General features: G+C 37.2%; 1 protein-coding gene across 4 annotated transcripts; it reads left to right on the top strand.

Annotated features, from left to right (window-relative positions):
* The first annotated feature begins 5,959 nt into the window (after window positions 1-5,959).
* LOC308696530 (laminin subunit alpha-3) lies at window positions 5,960-23,487 on the top strand. Of its 4 annotated transcripts, none has more exons than XM_081375321.1 (31): window positions 5,960-6,215; window positions 7,731-7,841; window positions 7,925-8,043; window positions 9,156-9,236; window positions 9,584-9,678; window positions 9,966-10,019; window positions 10,119-10,270; window positions 11,052-11,162; window positions 11,302-11,413; window positions 12,316-12,483; window positions 12,608-12,801; window positions 12,887-13,003; window positions 13,509-13,663; window positions 13,882-14,023; window positions 15,183-15,282; window positions 15,387-15,503; window positions 15,811-15,981; window positions 16,105-16,247; window positions 18,067-18,273; window positions 18,381-18,529; window positions 20,117-20,264; window positions 20,380-20,507; window positions 20,673-20,823; window positions 20,907-21,017; window positions 21,111-21,253; window positions 21,350-21,467; window positions 21,590-21,724; window positions 21,953-22,083; window positions 22,682-22,813; window positions 22,992-23,108; window positions 23,216-23,487. In XM_081375321.1, exons 1-30 carry the CDS (start codon window positions 5,988-5,990, stop codon window positions 23,083-23,085), a joined length of 4,017 nt encoding a protein of 1,338 aa, XP_081231447.1. In that variant the 5' UTR covers window positions 5,960-5,987; the 3' UTR covers window positions 23,086-23,108; window positions 23,216-23,487. The 4 variants fall into 4 exon arrangements, with proteins under 4 accessions (XP_081231447.1, XP_081231446.1, XP_081231445.1 ...); XM_081375320.1 differs by having other exon boundaries at window positions 23,185-23,487; XM_081375319.1 differs by having other exon boundaries at window positions 22,992-23,112.
* Window positions 23,488-24,993: the final 1,506 nt, after the last annotated feature.

Here is a 24,993-nt window from a genome sequence, read left to right as displayed (position 1 = left end):
ACCCCGCGGGTACCCTGGTGATACAAATCACTGCTCTGAGACTTGATGATGAGCGATCCAAGAACAGCCTTCATTTAGGACAATCCATAAGAATAGTCAAACACAGGTGAATGATCAAATACACACAGCAATCAAAATATTTTAAATGATGGCAAAATCCAAGAAAATAGACAGAGAAAATTGAAGACTGGAACAGGGAACTGGAATACAGGTGCTCAGAAATGCCGCAGTAACATTCACAAGACTACGCAAAGAAAGCAAGGGAGAACACAGCTTAAATAGGCAAACTGACCAAGCAAATGATCGACAGGTAATGAGTGCAGGCTATGTATTATTGGGAATGTAGTTCATAATGGGAGAGCAAGGGAGTCTGGACGGGTGCCCTCTGGTGGAGATCATGGGCACTCCAGCTGAAGGATGTAACAGTTATGATCAAAGGAAAGATTGCAACACTTCCCAGCTGTCATCTGATATCAATAACACTGTATTTGTCATTTAATATAAAATAATAACACACATTCTATGTAAATATGTAGACTAGTTTTGCATTTAATTACATTATATATAAGTTAAAGAGATTCATAAAGAAAAGGTTTATTAATTATAAAGTGCAAGTACTATTATTTAAAAAAATAAGTAAAAAAATAATGATGTATTCTTAGCATTACTTTTGTGGATTTTAGGGTTCCCCTGCCTCCAAAATCCCAGTTAACCCCTGGTTATCACTGGTATTATTGGGCTTTTGGGATTCATGCAATGGTAGCATTGTATATGGAATTACAATATAAGGTTACACTTTATTTTAAGGTGTCATTGTTACAGTGTAATTATATATTTAAGTACTGAGTAATATTAAGCAAAGTACATGTACTTACTATAGGGTTAGGTTAGGATTAGGATTTGGTTGAGGGTTAGTTGCATGTAACTATGCATAATTTACTGTTATTTACGATGGTAAGTACATGTAACATATGTAACAAGGACATTGTAAAATAAAGTGTTACCCAATATAATTAGTGTTAGCTCATGTTTGCCTATCTCAGTGCATTAGGTGAGGTTAACTATTTGATAATATTAGTAAATAATAGTAATTCTCATTTCTTTATCACAAAACATTAAAAACTGGCACAGTTCAGAGACAAATTCTCTGTCTCTCTCTCTCTCTCTCTCTCTCTCTCTCTCCCCATCTGTTGTGTGTCTTATGATTTAAAACAACTTTTTCATCTTTTCATCTCCGTAATAGTCTTTCCTTGTTGTTTTGGAAGATACATTTTATCACTGATAAGTGATGTATTTTAAAAAGTTGGCAGTCAAAATTAAAACATTGGAGGCCAAAGATATTCTTCATTCTTTCTGACAAGCAGCAAAAGAGAATGTGAATTACAGTATATGTACAGTGTTTTCAACATTTGTTAAATTGCAGTGTACAGTGTTTATTATAACTGGGTAGAATCACTACTCAAGACTCATGAGTACTTGTAAATAAGCTGCTCTTTAACTCTAACTTGGAAAAGTACTTACTGTACTCACACTACATTTTGTTTGGAAAGTAATTGTACTTTACTTGAGTCAGTTGTTTTCAGTACTTTTTCCACCCCTGCTGCGGGGAAAGGGAGAAACTGGAGTCAACGTTGGTGTGAGTTTGTAAGAGCACTTTGTGTTGATCACTGTTTAGATTTTCTTTGTTTGTGTCTTTTGAATAAACTATGCTGTATCTGGATCTTGTGTCTGCTCGTCCTCTCCTACATCATCACATCTTTGGCCCCGTCCACTGACACGTTTGTGAGATGGAGAAAAGAAAGATACAGGACCACTGGAGATTACCTTCCAAAGGATCCTAAAGCCAGGATAGTGTATAGTATAGTATAGTATAGGATAGTATTTGTTTTTAATTATTCTGTGCATTTCGCTGTCGAATCTTTGTTAAATCAGTTGCATTTTGGCGTAAGCTTTGCAAACAGACTGTAACTGTAAGATATGGACCCGACAATAATGCCACAAAATTTAAGTTACCTAATCTGTTTCCTAATCTATGATCACAACGGTGATTTCTGATATGATTCATGTACAGTCATACAATGTCTCAAAACATGTCTCAATGCATAAAAATTGCTGTTTATGCGTCAGTAAATCAAGCCAGTGACTAAATGATCCGCTTCACATTGTTTCTCTTAGTAGCATGAAAATAATCTATGATTTAAACTGTGATGAAATTATATATAGAAAGAGATCATAGGGCGCTCCTTTTACATTCGCTGGAGCTGTCAATCAAACAGCAGGAGTTTATCAATGACTGAGTTCTGGACTCTCGCCAAAACTCCCGTTATAATCAATGATGCTGTATGTCTACACTCTTATTTACATCGTGTTTGAACTGTTACTTATGATGAAAGCATTCGTGAGAGTGCAGAAATTGCAATGACGAGATCACTACATTCATGTGCTCAACAGACATATCTGTAGAGGTGGGTAGAGTATCCAAAAACTGTACTCAAGTAAAAGTAATAATCTTAATAGTTACTTGAGTAAGAGTAAAAAATATCCAATGAAAAAACTACTCAAGTAGCTAGTTACTAGTTACTTCGGGTCATATATAGGCCTATATATATATATATATATATATATATATATATATATATAATAAAACATGATATTATTTAGATATTTTTAATTTAAATTACTTATTATCATAATTTGATAGGCTATCTTTGCAACAAAAACAGAAGAGACAAGCATTATTTCTGCCATCTGTAGCCCGAAAATCATTGCCTAGACAATGTCAAAATAAAGTGACTCTGCAGAGTTTTGAATTTACATTATTGCACACACATTACAGCGGGATGGCGGGTGTTCATTTCATAAACTGTGGACAATGGTAGCTTATTTAATGTATAAATTAATGCATATGTCCAAAAAACGGGTAATGTCATACTTTCTAGTAGTGCTGTCGTGGCGTAATAATCTGTTCGGTTGTAAAATGAATTACCTGAATAAAATGAAATTGAATGTATCGTCCTGTGGAATCATGCATTCACAGACAGCTCACGAAGATGTTCAACTAATAAAGATCTTCATCGCTGGCAAATATATGATGCATTTGCAGATTTGCTCTCACTTGACTGTACTGTAGGTCCACGGCCACTTCATCCAACGCTCTTGATGTTCTTAAATCTTCCTATTACGACTCCGAGTCGAGTGTGAACTGAAATCGCTTCAGACGATGCAGTGTGTGAAGGAAACTGAACAGATCATTCAAACTGATTCGCGAACCGATTTAGACAGATCTGCCAACTTGTTTGATAAAGTCTTTGAACAGAATCGACTCAAAAGAGTGATTCATTTGTGAATTGAGCATCGCTCATCCCCAGAAAAAAGATACAGCGCGCTTGGAATAAACTACGCAGTTAACAACATGTGTTGCATTAAAATAAAGTAACGAAATAAAAATTTGAAATGTACTCGAGTTAAAGTAAAAGTACCCACATTTAAATCTACTCTTAAAAGTACAATTTTACCAAAAAAATACTCAAGTAAATGTAACGAAGTAAATGTGTTTCGTTACTACCCACCTATGCATATCTGTCATTGGCTACAATGCTCATCACTGCAACCTTTGTATGCCATGGGAGTACATCTAAAAATAATGCTACATTTCTGCATCGACCCAATGTACCCTGCAGAGGCAGCATTTCTAACTTTCAGGTGCAGCTTTTATTACACACTGCAGCAGATCAGTTTGCTGGATCTGTGGTGTCCATAAAGTTAGTTAGCACTCAAATTTCTGTGGTAACCCATAAGTCAAATATTTCTATTACAAGCATCTTGTTACATTCCTTCCCCAAGTTTAAAGGACAAGTTCGGTATTTTAAAGCCCTGTTTACAGATCGTTTCTGATGAAATAGAACGGTTAAGATTAAAAATTGGACACATGCTGCTGTCCCGAGAATTTTAGGTTTATTTCGCTTTCCCCAAAACCTCTAGAATGGGTGTGTAGGTGCACTGGAACAATCCTTCATAAAACGCATTAAACTTTCGTTTAAAAAGAGATGAAACTCACCGAGTGGTCAGGGGTGTTCACTGATATGCTCACACAAAAATCGCTGCAAAAGATGCTTTCCAACAGGTTTTATCGTAGTTTTTGTCCAACTCCATTGACTTGTATTGAATGTGCTGTGTGAGGTACGGTATTACTCCGCCGCTTCTTCTTCTGCTTCTTCCGTGTATTCAATGAAATGCCAGTGGTTTGCTTGCAATTGGCAAAGGTGCATTATCGCCACCAACTGGGCTGGAGTGTCTATTATTCAAGCTCTCAACGGAAGAATCTACGGGTGTGAGACGTTTGGAAAAATAGATCCACAGTTTTACAACGAATGGTAAAACACCTGTTGGAAAGCATCTTTTGCAGCGATTTTTGTGTGAGCATATCAGTGAACACCCCTGACCACTCGGTGAGTTTCACGTCTTTGTAAACAAAGTTTAATGCGTTTTATGAAGGATTGTTCCAGTGCACCTATACACCCATTCTAGAGGTTTTGGGGAAAGCGAAAGTAACCTAAAATTCTTGGGACAGCAGCATGTGTCCAATTTTTAATCTTAACCGTTCTATTTCATCAGAAACGATTTGTAAACAGGGCTTTAAGTGTAAAATACCGAACTTACCCTTTAAGACTTGAAATGTATACATTTGTATTGCTATTGAAGATATATAAGAGATTTTAAGGGCCTGTGGTTACGCTATTTTATATTATCTACAAACCAGCTAATACTTATTACCTGAAAGATATGTCTGAATACTTTTTGTATATGATGGAAATGGTAAATGGAGTGATAAGAGATCAAAACACATTGAATTTTTTGTATGAAATTGCAGGGTAAGGTATAGTAATTATGGTCTGCTGTACTGACTTGCCCTATCACACCCAAGAGCACTAATATCACTTCATAATTTTTAAGATATCGAGTACAACCTTTACCTGAATTGCACACAAATGGATGTACAGTCAAGTTAGAAGAAAGTAGTAACATACGAAATGAGGTCCGGGCCTCAAATTGTGTATTCTTACAATAAAAGAAATCTGGATTTTATGAAATAATCCACTTTCCTTTAATGAACTCAATAATTACAACCCCATTGCTTCCCCAAGTAGTTTAACATGATTAATTCATGTAATTTTGAAGATAAAATATATATCATTCTACACAATATATTTTATTTCCACCAAAAAATATTTAATTTCATTTTCAAAATGAGTGGAACAATCCCATTTCGATATGCTTTAAATTGACTTCGCGACACAGCAGAATGTGTATTTCTTTTGTTGGATTGTTAAAGAATTAAAGCACTTTTCCATTGCATTTCCACAATCCTTTCTGTAGCCATATCCTTCCCACCACACCCTAAATACATTGTGTTTTCGGGACATGCCGATAAAGGCAAGGGAAGACCTGTGAAGTCTGTAACCGGAGGGCATGTTTTCTTCTACGTACGGGGCGTGTGCTGACTTCTCTAGACTGGGTGTGGAAGAGCTGACAAAACAAACTGTTGCTGTGAGTCATTCTGATAAATGTGGAGCTGTGTCTTAAACACTCACGGTTTGTCATAGTTACAAACAATGATTAAACACTGACGGTGAAGAAATAGTGAAATAGCAACATAATAGCAAACAAAAGAGGTTATTGAGAGAAGATATTGATAATAAATGAATACCACAACAACTGATAAAGTGCTGGGGCATTTTTTCTGGGTCTTTTAGTTCATTGTTTTTGACTGAATGTGTGTAGCTGAGTTATTTCTCCAGGTGTTGAGTCCAGCACACATCTCTCCTCACTCACATACCTAAGTGTGACTCAATTTCCTGGTTCAATTGCGGCAGCGTGTCCACGACTGATTCACGTATGAGAGTTTGTCTAAGGGCGTTTACTCCCTCTTTAAGAAGACCGTACCTGAGAGCGATACGAGTTATTTCACACGCATCAACCAGTCAGGAATGTCAGAGTCGATGGCATGGAGGAGTGCAGCACTGAGGGCCTTTGTGTTCGCGGCCCTGCTAGCGCTGGGGTCTGGAGGGCCCCGACCCGAACCCGTCCCTCGGAGAGAACAGGCAGAGTGGACTCAAAGAGTTCAGTATCCAGCATTAAATGATGCTCAGCGCGTTCAGTACCCTTCCATCCACGACACACAGCAGGTCCAGTTTCCTTCAGTGGATGATGCACAGGTAAAGAGGAATATTATTGTTTACAAGTATTGCTTTTTATGTATGTGTGCGGACGAAAACAGGTTTTTGAAATTTGATTATGGATGATTGGTGTTTTTGTCCAAATAGCTTTCATAATTTCCAGAACAGATTTGTCTATAGTGTATCCAGGTGTGTGAAGTACTTATTACATGTGCGATACTTGCAACTCTTCCATTTAGAATTTCAGAGAACCAAAGTTATGACATAAAATACACTGAGGTTTAAATCAAATTATGCTCTGAACATTTATAGCCCGTGACATTTATTTCAGAGTACATTTTATTTGGATAGAAAAGAGATATTCTAACAGTTACTAAAGCAATATGTTGTAGTTGTAGACGTTGCTGAATGTATTTAAAAGATAATTGCGACTTTTTTCTCGCAATTTTAGTTATCATCTCACAATTGCCATTATATTTAGCAATCCTGACTTATTTTCTCTGAACTTGTTATAAAGTTCAATTCTGAAGGGAAAAAAGACAGAATTTCTCAAAATAGTTTATACTTCACAATTCTGACTTTGAAACTTCACGCAATTGCGAGAAAAAAGTCAGAACTGTGAGATAAAAAGCACAGTTGCAATTCTAGCTTTTTTATCATAATTGCGAATTTATATCTCGCAATTCTGACTTATTTCTCGCATTTCTAACGTTTTTCTCACAATTACAAGTTTATATCTCACCATTCTGACTTCTTTTCTCTGAATTGTGAGATATAAACTCAAAATTGTAACTTATAAAGCCCAATTCTGAAGGGAAAAAAGACTGACAGAATTTCACTTGAAAATAGTTTATATCTCGCAATTCTGACTTTCTAACTCGCAATTACGAGAAAAAAAGTCAGAACTGTGAGATAAAAAGCCACTGAATAACACTATTTAAAAGATAACAGCGCCTTTTTTCTTGCATTTCTGACTTTTTCTCACAACTACGAGTTTGTATCTCGCAATTCTGAACAGCATTTCTTTGCAGACTACACTTGTGTTAATGTTTTATAATGCAGTGATTCGCAAGCAGGGGTACGTGTTTCCCTTGGGTAACTGAAAGGATTTCGTTTTTGCTTTGTTTAACCTGTAAAGCAAAAACTTGTGAATTGAAAAAAGATCCATGTGTCAGTAAAGGTAACTTGGTAGACTTTTGCACCAACTCTATCTATTGCTTTTGTGAAGCACTGTAACAATGGCCACTTTAAAAATAAAAGGAACGATAATGCTGAATGACATCGGTAAAATGTGAGTTAAAAGGAACACATTTCTGCTTTGAGTCTATAATCCTTTTGGGGTCACTGTAAGATACTGTTTCTCATTTGCCTAATTTCCCACTTTTTTTCTTTTGTGCATTGTTTTACCCGTAATTAAAAGCTTTAAAAAGGGATAATTTTCATTGGTAACAATTTATTTTACAGTGTCCTTGTTACACGTTACATTGTAACAATAACACCTTAAAATAAAGTGCAAGCTTGTTCTACAGTACATGTGTGTTTCTCTCCTATCAGAGATGTGCCGCTGGTCACTATCTAGACAGAAGAGGTCAGTCTGCTCGCTGTGTTCCCTGCTCCTGCAACGGCCACTCGAATGAGTGTGAGCAGATCACCGGCCGATGTCTAGTAAGTGCTGCGCTGACCTCCAATAATGCGCTCCGTTTGCCTGTGCTCATGTACTTTTAACCCAAATGCTCTGTGTTGAACAGAACTGCCAGGATGACACTGCGGGAGAGCACTGTGAGCACTGTAGAGAGGGATATTACTTGAATGCAGCTCAGAGAAAATGCAGGGTGTGCCAATGTCCGCTCAGCAATGAAGCCAACAAGTAAGTCTCGCATGTGTGATGGAAAAAGTACAATGCAAGTTGAGTTTACTTAAAAAACCTGCCTTAAAATTTGCAAGTAGAGTACTTCATCATGTTTGGGTAGATTACATACATTCTTCGTATGGATAAGTTGTGTGTTTGTATTGGTAACCAGAAATTGCGAGTATTTGTAACTCAGTTTGACAACGTGAAATTAGTTCAGCCATCTTAGAGCATTTAAGCATGTTATTTGTAGAGGCATGTCTTTTTTTTTTTACCAGGAATACCACAAGTGTAGCAAACTGAACCCCTTTAAACTTCAAAAACAAAACCATTTTAGGGAATCAACATCAGTTTATGAAGTCAACTTATGGTCTCTCAAAAATGTCATATGTACTGACAATTTATCAACATATTGACCTTTTTTCTTGATAAAATGGTACTCATAGAATATAAAATAGATTTTTATAATGAAGTTCAACAAATTGTTGTACATTAAAGAGGACCTATTCTGCTTTTTAGTGTGTAATTTTGTTGCTGTTTGAGCATGAAAAAGCTCTGCAAAGTTCTTCCCTATATCAGTGTCAGTGTTTCTGAACTGCTGAAACGCCTCCATCGTAGTCTTGAGTTTCTTCCGGGAACGAACGTGTTACAATATTCCTCATTTAAATAATTCATACGCAGAATAAAGGGGCGGGGCCTGGTTGAGTTAGTTAGTAGTGTGTTGAAACGGGTGGTTATGGAAAGGGGCGGGACATTTCCCAAACACGCTCGAAGCGCTCAACCAATCACAACACACTGATCCAGCCGACGAATCAGAGCACAGTGTGCTTTTCAGAAGGAGGGGCTTCATAGAGACAGGAACTAAACAGAGCGTTACTGACAGACTGGGAAGAGAGGAGTTGCAGCAATGGAGAATATGGGGAAATAATGTTATTTCTTTTTTAACATTCAAGCATGAAAACCTGCTCTAATAGAGCCCAAAAACTTTGTAATGGCATAATAGGTCCTCTTTTTTTTGTCAGTTTTAAGTGGATATTGTGCCATATTGTAATTTTTTTTTATTTAAATTTTACCTAATGATGTGCCTTCTTTTATATGATGCATTTATGATGTGGCATATCTTTCTGCAGTTTTGCATTGAGCTGCTCTGAAACACGTGGCAGATTCCAGTGTCTGTGTAAAGAGGGTCACACGGGCGAAAGATGCGAGCGGTGAGTGGTGCGGGATGAACTGCTACAACTTGAGTTTCCTAAAACTGATATCCCTGTGTGCTTCACATACTCTATGCAGTGTTTCTGTAAAAACTCAAACTCACTCTATCATCTCAAACTGTCATCAATGACTACTCATCATCACTGCTGAAAAGACTAGCTTTTCCAGGCTGCTTTATATTAGACACTGGTATAAACCTGGGCATCCAGCACGGTTTTTCTACTGAAGCTGGATGTTCAGAGAAGTCAACACATTGTGAATCCAGCGCATACGATCACCTGACATCGGTCCGCTGCTGTATAAGAGAAGAAGCTGTAATGAAGCGTTTCTGACCATGTTTCCTCAGATGTGCCCCGGGATATTACGGTGATCCTCTGGTCTACGGTGGGCGCTGTCGTCTGTGCAACTGTCCGGGAAACTTGTGTGACTCTAAGACTGGAGGTGTGGATTTAGTTTATGCATTTAGCTCTTCAAGGGTGAATGTCACATTTCAAATTAAAATAATACAAAAATAGCACCATTAAGTTTTTCAAACATATGCTATCCCCTCCCACTCTCCAACACACTCATTTTCTCATTACCGTACTACAAAAAATATATGCTTGTCTGCAGTAGATTTAATGTAGTAACGCAATAGTTGTTTATATTAATATTGAAATTGTGGGTTGAAATACTCTGTTCTGTGAACACTAAATAAATATTAAATGTAAATATCTTCATGTTCACAGTGTGCAGGAATTCTCTAGAGCTTCAGGACACAAACACAGAAGAACAGTGTGAAGGTAAAGGATATTACTGGCATCACAGGGTTACATTATTTTCAATATTTCCTTTTGTGTACTACTGTATGTTCTTTTGTAACGCCGGATGCCATTTTTCAGAGTGTGATAACTGTGCTCAGACATTGCTGAGCGATCTGGAAAAGCTTGATGTTGAGCTGAGAAGAATCAAAAATCAAATGGATTTAGACTCTCTCAGACCTTCATCGAAAGAACATCTGAGAAAGCTTGAAGAAGCCATTGCTGCCACAACGGTATTTCCCTGGTTTATCCTTTTTTTTATTCCTCAGTGTTCTGTCCTGTGACACAACAAAGTTGTAGTTTTTTTCCTATTAAGGGCAAACTGCACATTGAACAAGTGTGATCATGTTAACGTTAATAGTCTATCACTCACACACACACACTGCTGTTCTTCTCTGAAAGTTTATTGCATTAAAATAAGTGGGTGGCTCAAAGTATCATAGTGATTATCATTTACCTCAGAATCCACATCCACAACTTAATGATCATAGAGAACATGTAGTCTGGAACGTTCTGTGGGTAATTTGATGAGTCAGCTACATTTTCAGACATGACTGAACAGTCACAGTACTTGGAAATGTATTTCAACCATTAAGGCAAAAGCAAAGCACTGTTTTTGCAAAAGCAAAACATTTTTTTTTTTTTATGACTTTTGATTTTGAAATCAAACATGCAGAGTCAGAAAATTCCAAAAGCTGATGCAATGAAATAAACGTGTCTTACATACAGTATTTGCATTTTATAATGCCCCAATTGACAAATTTCAGTCATCTCTTGTATTTTTAATAGTAAAGATTTCTTCTTATTTAAACTGTAAAGTCCCATTTGAACTGCCTTTAAGACAATGGAGTGAATGACTACACTTCAATATTTTAAAACACTTTCCTAAACTCACTAAGCATCAAATGAACAATATATAACAATATGTTTCAAAGAACATAAATGAATAATTACATGAACAGGCTAATAAACACAAACTCTTTATATTCATGCTTTTTTTCTTTCTTTTTTCAGAATCTGGTGAACACATTCAGCTTCACGGTCAACAATCAGATGCCTAAAGTTAACCAACTGGAACAAGATGTGATCAATCTGGGCGAAGATATGGACAATCTAAAAGAGCAGGTAAGACTTTTCTCTGATAAACAGATGCAGATTTCATGTAGAATACTGTGTTTAAGCAAGTTAGAATTGATTTAGTGTGTCTAAATCTGTCTATTTTCATGCGGGAATCAAATAATTCACCAAGCCTTTGTATGTCCAGGTCAGGAAGCAATCAGACGACTCTCAGAAAGCTCTTGCTAATGCTGAAAACAGCCACCAAAGGGCAAAAGATCTGAACACTGAGGCACAGAACCTCCTTGCAAAAATAAAAGGTAAAAACACAAACTGTTTTTGCTAATAAGAATTGACCTGTAATTCTGTGTGATAATGAGGACAGCGGTTCAGTTAATAAACCTCAGTTTACATGGAGTTAACTTGGCAAACTGCATTAGACGTGCTCCATTTGTGTCCTGAGTTGAAAAATCCACCCAGGTGTGCAGTTTTTATGCCGAATCGATGCGTCTCATGTAGCAGGCCTGTCCTAACAGATCCTGTAAACAATCCCATAATGCACTGACCCTATGAATGTTCCCAGCCACAGCTCCTTTATTTTAAACACCCACGGTACATCGGTAGTTGTCTTTTTTTAGATTCAAATTCAACGACTGTTTTGAAGAAAGTTTAGAATTTATATAAAATTTAAAAAAAAAATCTTTTAAGTGCACAATTAATGTCCCCCTGTAGTCAATAATTGTATCCCTTAAAACTCATCTTTGATCACCAAAATTACATATTTAAATGTTTTTTTCCTTGAAAAATAATTATTAATGCCTTAAAATAGCTTGAATGTAACTCGACACCCTTGCCTCATTTAGTATACACGGTTCTATGAATATGCAAATGAGTCCCGCCTCCACTCACTCACTCAGCTCAGAGATCCACTCGTTGACGATCACACGTTGATCTGATTGGTTACAAGGTAGTTTGTGACGTCAGAAACACCAGCGATTTCAAAGCGTGTTTTTGAGACTGTCTTTGGTTCACTGCAGTTTTAAGGAGAAAATACTCAGCAATGCTGTCGACTTATGAATTTACACATAGTTTGTCTTAAAGTGTATTAAAAACACCACATAGACATATAAACAACACTAAAAGCTTGATTTTCACCACAAGTGGACTTTAATAATCATATCTGTGATGTATTTGAAATATAAATACTCGATGTGTTGTTCAGAGCTCCTGAAACAGCTCATGGACTCCAACAGCAGTGGAGCGGCTCTTCCCTCCGCGGATTTAGCCAAACTTCTGGAACAGTCCGAGAACATGGTGAAGGAAATGGAGAGGCGAAGCTTCACGACACAGAAAGATGCAGCCAAGAAAGAGCAAGCTGAAGCAAACAAATGTATTTATCCCCTCATCAAACTACCGATTTAGTCTGTGAACGTCTAAGCTGCTTATGCTAACATGTAGGCTAATAATTAATGCCATTGGCTACATTAATGTGTGGTTATATGTTTTCATTACAGTTTTAGAGGATGTTAAAAACATCATAAAGCAATGCGATGAGAATGAAGTGGCATCCAAGCGTGTCGATAGCCTGCTGAACAACTATGAGGCCAAGCTGAAAGAGTTAGAGGATTTGCTCAAACAGGCTGATACTATGGTGAAGAAAGCCAGCAATCAGAATGACATCAATAGCGAAGGCCTTCGAGACATTCTGGTAAGCATCAAGAGCTTTAAAATCCTCAAAACACGTTCTATCAAGAGGGAATGATGTCCATTAAGGTTTTTTCTTTCTTTTTTAGAAACGAGTGAAAGATTTGGAGCGCGAGAGAAACACTGTTGGGACTCAGATTGCTCTTGCAGTGAACCAGCTGAACGACACCAATGACCTCCTGAACATGTTCAATGACAGTAAAACGGTAAACTTTTCAGAAAAATGTGCTTAGTATAAGAAACTACAGGAGATTTGGAGCTTAATTTATAATCACACTCATACACCTTTGGGTTTGGATGAATTATGAGACATGACAGATTAAAAAATTATTTTAAGAAACTATCACTTGCATACAGTATGTAAAGCCTTTTTTTTTGACAACCATGTTTTTTTTGCATTGAGCATTTCCCCCATAATAACACAATGCTAAGAAAATATGGATTGTCCTTGTCTTCATTTTATTTCTACATTTAATAATGAAAATAGAAAAGTCACTGGCCATTGGCGGGTGTGGCATAATGTTAGTTTTAGGGCCTATATATATGTATATAAAAACACACATTTTTCATGAATATTTATATTTAATAATGTTTTAAAATTCATTAATGGGCTTTTTCTAACTGGTTAAGTAGTACAAGTTACAGATGAGTTATTTATCAGTTACAGTTTTAGTGATTTCACTGGTGACAAATCCTCTTGTATTCCCACAGGAGTATGAACAGCTTGCCGCGCAACTTAACGGTGCAAAGAATGAACTCAAGGATAAAGTCCAAATTATCTCACAAGCAGCAGCCAAAGAGAAAATTGTGAAACAGGCAGAAGAGCATGCAGAGAACATGTACAAACTGGCCAAAGACCTCCAAGAGTAAGAGGTTTTATTAGTTTACTGACACCTGAGTAAGATCATGAGTGCCTCTCATGCGACCAAATCATGCCAAACTTTCACGCCCTTTTCACCTTCTCATTAAGTTTTGTTTTAATGGCAGTTCCATGTTTTCCTCATACATGTACATGTCCTGTATATCTTCCACATGATTTTTCTCCTTGTTGATATGACTAGCAGTGATATTTTCTCTCGGACAGGGCTGTGCAGAATGTGAGTGGGCGCTCTGGTGTGCAGACCGCTCTCTCCGGGATAGAGGCGTACAAAAACATCACAGACGCTGTCAATGCTGCAGAGGAGGCTGCGAAGGAGGCCAAAGAGGCGGCAGACAAAGCGCTTAATGTAGGAGACCTTATCTAATTAGCATAAATCTCAAAGTTAGGATACATACATTGCCCCAAAAAGTATTTGGAAACTTATGTCAAACTTCTGAAAGCCAATGCACTTTTCAAGCCAAGCATTTCACAGAAAGAAGTCTAAAGTCCCCCTGTAGTCAATCATTTTATACATTAAAACTCTTCTTTGATCTTGAAAACAACATTTCTTCATGCCTTAAAATATCTTGAATGTAACCCGACACCCTTGCCTCATTTAGTATACGCGGTTCTATGAATATGCAAATGAGCCCCGCCTCCACTCACTCACTCAGCTCAGAGATCCACTCGTTGACGATCACTCGTTGATCTGATTGGTTACAAGGTAGTTTGTGACGTCAGAAACACCAGCGATTTCAAAGCGTGTGTTGTGTTTGAGACTGTCTTTGGTTCACTGCAGTTTTAAGGAGAAAATACTCAGCAATGCTGTCGACTTATGAATTTACACATGGTTTGTCTTAAAGCATATTAAAAAACACCTCATAGACATAAACAACATTAAAAGCTGGATTTTCACGACATGGGGGACTTTAAGGGGCCATTTAAACAACACCTTCATCAACTAAAAACTGAAAACTTTTTATGCATTTTTGCTGTTCATTTACACGACAATAGTTTTTTGGGGGCCTGCAAACACAACTATTAAAATCGGGTTTCAAAACGCAAGTTTTGAAAACGATACCATTATAGTTTCCATGTAAACTACAAAAACATGAATTTGTGAAAACGGTGATATCGTGCACATATGTGTTATGTGTTCAGTCTTTCGGTGCGTAGCGTTTCTTTACAAAGTGACAACTACTGGCCGGGCAGCAGAATACAGCGTTTTTAGTTTTTGCGAATATGTGTGAACGGGATCGTTTTGACAACGTTGTTGTCTGTACCTGAAAAACTTTTTTGTAATAAGTACATTGTTGTCGTGTAAATTTACCCAAAGTTAAAAATGCTTAAAACATAAGATATAGTGTTGTAAAATGACTAAAAGTATAGCTGTGAAATGATAGCTGAACATGTCCATAGTTAATCTTGTTAATTACATCTATGGGAACTGTATGGAACTGAATTAATTTTGATATTTTGTCAGTAATATATTTTTAAGTGTGACTTTTGTTGATTTTTCTTTTCAGGATGTCAGTCAAGGGGACTTAATCAACAGGGCAAAAAATCTGAAAAACAATGGCAATAACCTACTTAAAGATGCCAAAAACGCAGCTAAAGATCTTAAAGGTGACACACGTGTGAATTTAAAATAAAAACGTAACCCTACAAAGAACTTGAATTCATTTGATCAATCATTGGTTGCTTAAAAACTGTTATTACGTCTTTACCAGGAGCAACCAAAGACCTCAATAATCAGAGGGATCGTTTGCAAGACGCTGAGCAGAAAAAGAAAGCACTAGAAAAGGAGCTGCGCACAGTTCAGGATGGTTTGAGAGGAATTCAGCGAGGTAAGAAAAGAGCATTGTTTGAAACAACTAAGCCCAATGCTTACACAAGACGGCTTCATATAACCCGATGCTTTTGGTAGCGGAGTTCATTGAGAAGTTTGTTTACAGAGGCTTTATGAAAGGACAGGTGCTGGCGTGTTTGATTTTCATTCATTCTATCTTATATAGTTTTCTTTGTTGGGAAAAAAAACGGACAACTAGCCCAAACCAGATTAGTCTGATCAATGGACGCAGCTTAGCTGTCAACTATAGACTTTTAGGGTCATGAATGTGCTTGAAAATATGTTTGCATTCTGTCTGATCACAGATGACATTGGTAAGATCATCGACGCGGCTAAGGAAGCGGCGGCAGCAGCCAATCGCAGCACAAGTGACACGATGGACCAGCTTAATGACATCAAAGCAGAAGTGGCCAACATCTCTGTTAGTCCTTCAGTTTCAAATATTGACAGTGTTCTCAATGATGTGGAAACGACTGGTAAGTGCTGGTAATGTTAATGTTAACTTTAACGGGCTGTAGGTGTTGTTTTTAATCATTTTTCTTCAGCAGCTTCCACTTTTGTATTGTTCACTCACTTTCTCTGCGCTTTCCATCTGACAGTCAAAAACCTGAGCGGCTCCGTCCCGTCCCTGCTGGATAAAATAGAAGAGTTGAATTCTCAGATTGGCTCCGGCAACAATGTGTCTGAAAATATTAATAAGATAAAGGAACTGATTGAGCAAGCGCGTGAGGCTGCTAACAGAGTAAGACTATTTTGTTTTATATCCTACACATTGAACATTGCTGCTACAATTAATTTGATATAAAATAGGCTGCAGTCTTTTCCAACCACATTTGAATTTAATTAGTTGAGAAATTCTTTAGACTTTAAGCAGACAGTCTACTAATACTCTAACGACTGATAGTAGGGATGCACCGATATGAACATTTTGGCCGATACCAATAACCGCTAATTCTTTATATTTGAAAAAGCCAATAACCGCCAATAAATCTAAATATGAATTTGTATATATTTTTTTAGAGCCTGATTACAAAAACAAAGCGCACAATGTCCCAAGCACACAACTATAATGTTCTCATTATAGTTTTATGTAGTCAATTTGATGGACCTGCGTTGCACTTCTGAAGCGATTCCAAATCATATTTCTAGCAATTCAAAACCATCATGACCAACAGTGTGCAGCTGAAGGAAAATCCATTATTTATCGGCTTTAATATTTTGGCCAAATTTTCTCATTGGGCCGATAACATTAAAAAAGAACACAAATCAACCGTACCGATATGGTGGCCGATATATCGTGCATCCCTAACTGAGAGTTGACATGTAGTTACAAAGTTACTTGTTGTCAGTAGAATGTATGTTGGGAAGCATCAAATTAAAGGAGAACTCCGGTCAATTTTAACATTGAGCTCATTTTATTGTACATTTGGAGTGCTGTCAATACAGAGAACAACTACAAACATCGGTGTTGCCTACACCGAGTTATTCTATTTTTAAAATTTGCACCCTGTTGACTTCAATGGGGCAAGTACTAAACCTGCTTTTAGCCTCTTAACATCCTTGATGTGTCATTACAAGTGGACAGAAAATGTGAGTGATTCCTTCTGAGTGAACACGAGTGGATCTGACTGCAGTAGATGTAAAAGATATGTATAAAAGTGATGTTAATTCAGCCAGCGCAAATACCTGTTTACATCCTGTTTTTCGGTTGAAGTCCAAAGTAATCGATTGTCGAGTTCACGTGCGTGATCATAGGTAACTAAACCTATGCGCGTGAACTCGGCAATAGACTACTTTGGACTTCAACTGAAAAACAGGATGTAAACAGGTATTTGCGCTGGCTTAAATAACTCTGAAGGAATCACTCACATTAGCTGTCCACTTGTAATGACACATCAAGGATGTTAAGAGGCTAAAAGCAGGTTTAGTACTTGACCCATTTAAGTCAACAGGGTGCAAATTTTAAAAATAGAATAACTCGGGGTAGGCAACACCGATTTTTGTCATTGTTCTCTGTACTGACAGCACTCCAAATGTACAAAAAAATGAGCTCAATGTTAAAATTGACCGGAGTTCTCCTTTAAAGTGTTGCCAAACGACAAGATACAGTAAATAGATTAAAACGAAGATGCTGTCGTATTTTTTTTCTCCTTAGCTTATATAAATTCCTTTTAAAATTGAACCTTGATTTGCTCTATAAATGCAGTTATTTCTTCGATGGTTCAGAAAGTAATACAGGACAAGAGTTTAATCTCCCTTACACACCAAATCTGAATCTGAGTTTCAGCTGCCTTCAGCAATACATCAGGAAATGTACTACTGTACATACATGTGGTTTACTAACTCATGGAGTGTTGTTCAGTATGATAAAGGATTTTTCACTATTGTCAGGGTAGACGACATACATTTGACAAGAATGAACCTTCGAAAGATTGTACTGTCTAAAGGTTATAACACCTGTCTAGTTTTCAAGACCCATAACTCATGATTTATTTTTTTTTTCAATAGAAAGCTTCAGCACAATGTTGCATGGTCCTCTTCATGTCTTAAATCTGTTGCAGATTGTCGTCCCTATGAAATTCTCTGGTAACGGATATGTGGAGATGCGTCCCCCGAGAGACTTGGATGACCTGCGGGCGTACACCTCTCTCACCCTCTCCCTCCAGAGACCCGAGAAACCCGCTCGAGGGGACGGCACCAGGCGTCGTCGCCGTCAGACCCTGAAGGGCGGAGACGATCTGTTTGTGCTTTACCTCGGAAAAAAAGACGTGAGTGTGATTACCTGTCCTGTCAATTGTGTGAGGATACAAGCTCATTTTAGCTCGAGCCTACTAATTGTTACTCTCATTAATGCATTACCTGAATGTTCTCACAGGCATCTGGAGACTTCATCGGCATGGCTCTTCGAGATAATATCCTGCATGTCCTTTATAAGCTCAATGGAGTGGAGAATGATGTCGAGACAACCAACATCACTGAGTCCTCATCTAACCTGGCTTCCTTTGACAAAATCGACCTTTACAGGTATAGTAACATGCGGTATCAATTAAAAAAGAACCATTGGTATTTATTCTGTTTCTTTTATGCAGAAACAATTATTACAAATAGGAACGTTTTTTATAGTTCCTGTAACTATTGGAGGAAGTACCCACTTATTGGCGTGTTCGCACCGCAGGAACTTGGAGGGATTTTAGTTCTAGGAACTCCTTTTGGGGGAACTACATTAGCTCCTACTTCAGAGAAGGGTCTAAACCATGCAGCACAATAGGAACTACCAGGGATGTAAGTGTACATTAGTTGGCCGAAAGCATGTCGTACGAAAAACCGCCAGTAAAACACACACCAGTTTACATATGCTTACTTCACAAACTAACATACAGAGAGTTATCGGCACAGAAACAGCTAATGTTAAAGGAACACTCCACCGCTTTTTCATATTAAACTATGTTATTCCCTTAACTAAGACGAGTTGATGCATACCTCTCTCGTCTCAGTGCGTGCACTCAATCGCTCTGGCGCGCGGCGACACTTTGATAGCACTTAGCTTAGCCCAGTTTATTCATTAGGGAACAGACAGAGATGAAGTTAGAAGCGACCAAACACCTCCACGTTTTCCCTATTTAAATACAGTTAAACGACCAAGTATGGTGACACAAAATAAAACGTGGCGCTTTTCTAAGCGGGTTGTTTCTCAGCCTCGATGATATGTGTAGATTTTGTCTCTTAGCCCTCCTTTTTGCTCTTTCAATCGCATCCCATTCCCGTTTATCATTAAACCCACCACACATCAAAAATACATCTCCGATCACGGCGTCCTACATCCTCCAGGTGTTGAACGCCACGTTTAAATTACGCCGTTGTCGGCAAGCTTACGTCACTTCAGACTTCCTACTAGCGGTGCGAATGAAAACAGGAAAATAGCCATAGGGGAAAATTTAGTTCTTGGGGGACCCAGTGCAAAAGGCCCTTAAATGAATCTGTTATTATGTCCTACAGTGTCTATCAGGTTTTACTTATGCATCTCCAAAAAAAATCAAATACAATCATAGCAATGTGCTGAATGCATAATAATCAAAAATATGAGTTTAATGTTGAGTCACATATAGCTGCCATTAAGTATGTTCTAGTTTTGTGTCTAATTAAAGGAATAAAATATGTTGATTTGTCCTTTCATATGTTCATATGCCATATATTTATACAAGTTACAACTAAAAATACCATTACAGCTGAAATGTTGGACTTGCATTATATTGCTAACACTTGATAATGGGGTCCCATTAGTTAACATTAGTTAATTGGCATTAACTAACAATAAAAAGTACATTTGTTACAGTATTTATTCATCTTTGTTAATGTTTGTTGATAAAAGACAACTGCTCATTGTTAGTTCATGGTCCATTACATAATATAAACAGGTTTATTTAATAATGTATTAGTAGCCTAAATGTTGAGCCATAAACTATGTTTATTATATGCTTTGGAACCATTTTCCAGTTATTTTTTTACTAAAGTAGTTTACTAATGTTAACAAGTGGAACCTTATTGTACAGGTTTACCATTATTTTGTATCTACTATATGCACCTGTTTTTTTTTATTTGTTGCCCACCTAGAATTTATCAAGATGCACAAGTCGTTCACTCACAGCAGTTCAAGCCTGTGCAGATGAAGGGAAACCTGGGACAGGTGACGCGTAACCTGCTGGATCTCAGTCCAGATAACGTGGTCTTCTATGTAGGAGGTTATCCAGATGACTTCACAGTAAATGCCTTTTTTTCCTCCTAGTGTCAATGGATTTTGTGCGATGATCTCTTTAATTCTTGGTTCATTTTTAATACATTTATTTATTAAGTCCATTTGTCTTTGCCTTTTTTAGCCACCAGACTCACTCAACTATGGCAAATACAATGGCTGCATTGAGTTCTCCACCTTTAATGACAAATTTATCAGTCTGTACAACTTTAAGAATGCGGTTAATATCAACACAGAACCCCCTTGCAAGAGGTAAGCTCTCAACGAGTGAATGGTTTGATGCTTATGTACTAATAATGAATAATATATTAACAATAACACCAATCATGTTCATCACATCACCACATTTGCATGTACAGCAGGCAGCACTTTATAAAAATGAAAGAAACAAATCTGCTTCTCCTTTTGTTTGCGCAGACAAAACACGCTGTCAGATACAGAATTCTTTCAAGGCACTGGTTATGCCAAAGTCCGGATGGATAAATTCCCCAACATTCAAGTGATCCTCCAGAGAGTGCGAACCCGAGCTAAGGATGCTCTTTTGTGGTATTTTGGAGATGAGAATGATGTAAGAATTTGTTCATACCTACTGAACCTTTTTCTGTTGTGTCTTTTATATTTTATTTATTTATTTTCTTCATACCCTATCAGGACTTTTACTACACTGTCTCTCTTGAGAGAGGTAAAATTGTTCTACGTGGCCAGGACAAAGATAATATTTTGGAGCCTGTCATAAGTGAAGATGAACCAAGCCTTTTGACGGTAAGGAAGAATGAGGCTGACTTTTTCTCTAAGGTACTGGACATAATCATGGCAGTAAAAAAATAACTTGCACTTTTTTCTTCCATATTACAGGATATAGATGTGAAAGTCTACATTATTGCAGGGAAGGAGTTTAGGGTCCGAATAGGGAACACCGAGGTCAAAAGGACAGACGTCATTCCACCAAAGTTCAAGCACTCGTACATCGGTGGCATACCTAATGCTTTGCGTGAGAGGTCTGTGTCTTCATGTCTTCCCTTTAACCTGTTTTGATTAACCAAGTGAGTCAGACCTTTTCTAAGCTTTACTAATTCTGAATTATTGTACCCTAGATACAACATCACTATCCCTCCTCTGAAAGGGTGTGTGAAAATCGGCACTGCTGGTGGTATAACGCCAGTCGTTCTGGAAAAAGTGGGGATTGGCAATGGCTGCTCTAATGACTCACTGGTAATCAAGTTAATATTTTATTATTTGCATTGTGCATTTAAAAGAATAATGCTTGATTTGGGCAAATGAAACACAGAAAGGTATCATTTATTAACCATAATCTATTTTCACCTCTTTTCCAGATGATCAGGAACGCTGAATTCAGCCTAGGCAGTGCATTAGAGAAACGCCATGAAGACTTCAGCTTAGACGATGTGAACCTTTCACTGGGCTTCAAGAGTACAAAAGACGGTGTCCTGCTGCAGAACAGCAATAATGTACATCCCTTCCACAATTACACACACTATATGGTCAAATGCATCTGACACGAGCAAAACTTTGGCCAGTGGCATAAACATAGCAGTTAGGTGTCTAAAGAACTAGTCTGACTAACTGGGCAATCAGGCTTACTTTTCCTTACATTTCATTAGCAATTTACAAACTGTAGTAAAATATCAACCTCTCATCGTGTTTTTAACATTGGCTCTGTGATTTTTCTGTGGTAGAATAATAACATTGAACTTTCCATGGAGAACGGGTATGTGGTCCTGAAATTCCAAGGCAACATGTGGAAATCTACTAAACAGTACCAGGATGGCAAATGGCATTATCTCACTGTTTTCGGACAGGGTCAACGGTAAGATTCATTTGATTTTGACATCAATTTTTGTGATATAGCTATTGTAACTTTTTTAAGGAGGGTTTGCGTTCAATAAATTATATTCTGACACCTATATTCTTGACTCGTAGTAATTGTCTTATTAGGCCTCCTACTCTCGTACGACTCAAACACAGTTTAGTATATTATACAGAGGGTCACAGGTATGGAACAGTCTTCCCACATCACTTATTGAGGTTTCTAAAGAACAGTTTAAACAGAGAGTAAAATTGTTGCTACTAAGTTGTCTGAATTTTCCATATGGGTTAGTGCTCTAAATCCAATTTTAATTTGTTAAATGTAATTGTTTCTATGGAGATTGCCACTAATTAAGCCCCTTGAGGGTTTTTCGGCAATTGTCCATCACATTTTTTTTGGTGAAACGTATATAACACTGTTTTTTATGCCTTTGTTGTGAAAATAAAATAAATCAAATCAAATCAAATCAAATCAAATCAAATCAAAACCTCTGCTATGAGAAGTGTGACAATAGCCAAATGAATGGTTCCTGTGTATATACTGATAAACATGAGTCTCTTAAATTGTAAATAAGCCTTATTTTTCACCTTTGTTTTAGAACTGAACTTCGTATTGATGAAAATGATGTTGGACAGAGAGAGAGCGACCCTTCATCTGGCCTGTATTCCTCTAGCGTTCTCCTGGGCAACGGCAACTTTGAGGGCTGCATCTCCAACCTTTATCTTAGGAGGTCACTATTTCTAACATTTACTGAACCTATTATTTCTGCACTGGGAAGTTTCCCCACTTGCCTAAATTTCTTTCTAAATTCACTTGCATAAACAGTACATTATCTCTGGGTTTATAGCAGTAAAAATGTGTAATGTGTGAGCTCTTACATGTTTGTGTGTGTGTGTGTGTGTTTGCAGACCTGAATCTCTTTATAGAGCAGAAGACCTGAGTACTTACTCTTCCACCAAAGGCGTGCTGTTGAACACATGCAGTGCCACACAATACATGTAGCGGCTCCAAACCATGGCGTAGCTGTTAGTAGGTTGCTTTATTTTTATCACCATTAAAACAGCATTTCAACATTGTGTTTTGTCTTAACAGCAAACTCAGTGTTCTGTTTTGTGTTTTTTTTTGTATCCAGAGATGAAGAGTACCTGACACAAACATTTTACAGGGAGATATTTGGAACCAGCGCTGTTATTTTGTCAGCACAGTCAAGCTACCTTAACCGTCTACTGCGCTGTTGTTATTTTCAGAATTAAAGACATTTTAATTGCATATCTGTTGTAGTGCTTAATATCATTGTGCCATGATTGATACAAAAACAAATTTGTAAAAGAATACAATTCAAATCTTGTGATACTGGAAACCGTAGTTGTGTTATTGAGAGGTCATCTAAATGCTGATTGTGCTGCTGATATGAATAAAATTATTCATAAAATTGAATTGCGTACTTAAGTATTATTCAAAACAATATTTCTTCTTTTGAATGAATGAGTGAATGAGTAAGTTTCCCACCAAGGTGACATTAATGTAGGTAATGTTGTTAGTCTTCAAATACTTTCTTTGCTGTTACCTGTGAAGTTTAGATATAGACTACAAACCCTACACACTTTACACAGGGGTGTGAACATAAAATCAGACCAGATGAGCATTACACCTCGCTGTAAAACTGTAAGAGATGAACCGACAGAGTCATTTTTTTTAGATCGGTATTTGATCAGCAACTAAATATTGACACAGATCCTGACAAAATTCTTTCTGTGGGATGAATTTTATCATTCATAATGAATTTTATTATTTTTTTATGTCAGGTGATTCAGAGTATATCATGCTGATAACTTGTATTGATCTTGCACTGGATTTTTTTTTTTTGTCAAATGTTTCTTCACAATTTTGACAAATAATGCTTTTAAGAAGCTTCTTAGTTTCAATTCAATATAGTTTTATTATTTACAGGTTAACTAGTTTACATATAAAGTTCTCATATATAAGAAACAATACAAAACAACATCAAAAGTAAATTGTTTATAAGCGTTGTCTGTCAGAGGCTTCAATGGCATGGCATCTAACAGCGGAGAGGCCATTCCTAAGAAACAGCTTCATCTTCTCCTTTCAGCCTTTTATAGACCATCTGAATTCTTGAGGTTGTCATCTTTGGAAATCCATTTATCCAATCCGAAGTCTTGAACTGTCATAAGTTCTGGACATCCCTTTCGGACCTGTCTATATAAAGCCTTTGGCCTCTTCATCCTCCTTCTTCTGACTTTTTCTTATTTGTTGCATTCTGTGTGTTGTCCGCAACACATCCGACGGTAATGCTTGCATTTTTCTTATTTTTTTTTAGCAAAGCTCTTTCTATTGCATGTTTTGTTCCTCACTACGCTTTATAATAAATGCTTAAAACATTAAGTGTGGTATGTTTTTCTTTATAAACCACTTTCTCAATAAACCATTTTACAATAACAATTGCATTGTTTTTCTTTATAAACCATTTTCTTAATAAACAAGTTACAATAACTCTTGTGGAGTTTTACTTCATAAACCACTTTATTAATAAACACGTTTCAAGTGTGGTTGATTACAATACAGAAGTGTTCTACAGACAAAATGGCATACTTGTAACAGGACAATTGCATATGTTCCACAACAGTTCTCAGACCGCCTCACGAAATGGTCTCGGTTTGGTTCGCTTTAAAGGGGTCTGAGATCGTTTGGTGTGTTCACATATGGTCCAAAAATCATGCGAACTGCGCTCAGACCCCTGAAAAGGACCAAGTGTGAAAACACCCTAAGAAGAGGAAGGTTTGTTTTCAACCAACCTCTGATGTTATTGTTGTGGTTTTCCTTGTGCTGGTCATGATGTCTCATACTTTTGACCATTAATATTTGGTTAACTGCCTAATGTTGACACATTCT

The sequence above is a fragment of the Scardinius erythrophthalmus genome (assembly GCF_964197995.2).
Source record: "Scardinius erythrophthalmus genome assembly, chromosome: 9".
NCBI lineage: Eukaryota > Metazoa > Chordata > Actinopteri > Cypriniformes > Leuciscidae > Scardinius > Scardinius erythrophthalmus.
Note: the sequence above shows the minus strand (reverse complement) of the source record. Positions and strands in the feature narration are given on the sequence as shown.

Coding starts and splice junctions, on each gene's coding strand:
- LOC308696530 (XM_081375321.1), top strand. CDS start 5,988: ATGTCAGAGTCGATGGCATGGAGGAGTGCAGCACTGAGGGCCTTTGTG. Junction 7,842..7,924: donor AGATCACCGGCCGATGTCTA/GTAAGTGCTGCG, acceptor TGTGTTGAACAG/AACTGCCAGGATGACACTGC. Junction 15,504..15,810: donor TTTGAGAGGAATTCAGCGAG/GTAAGAAAAGAG, acceptor GTCTGATCACAG/ATGACATTGGTAAGATCATC.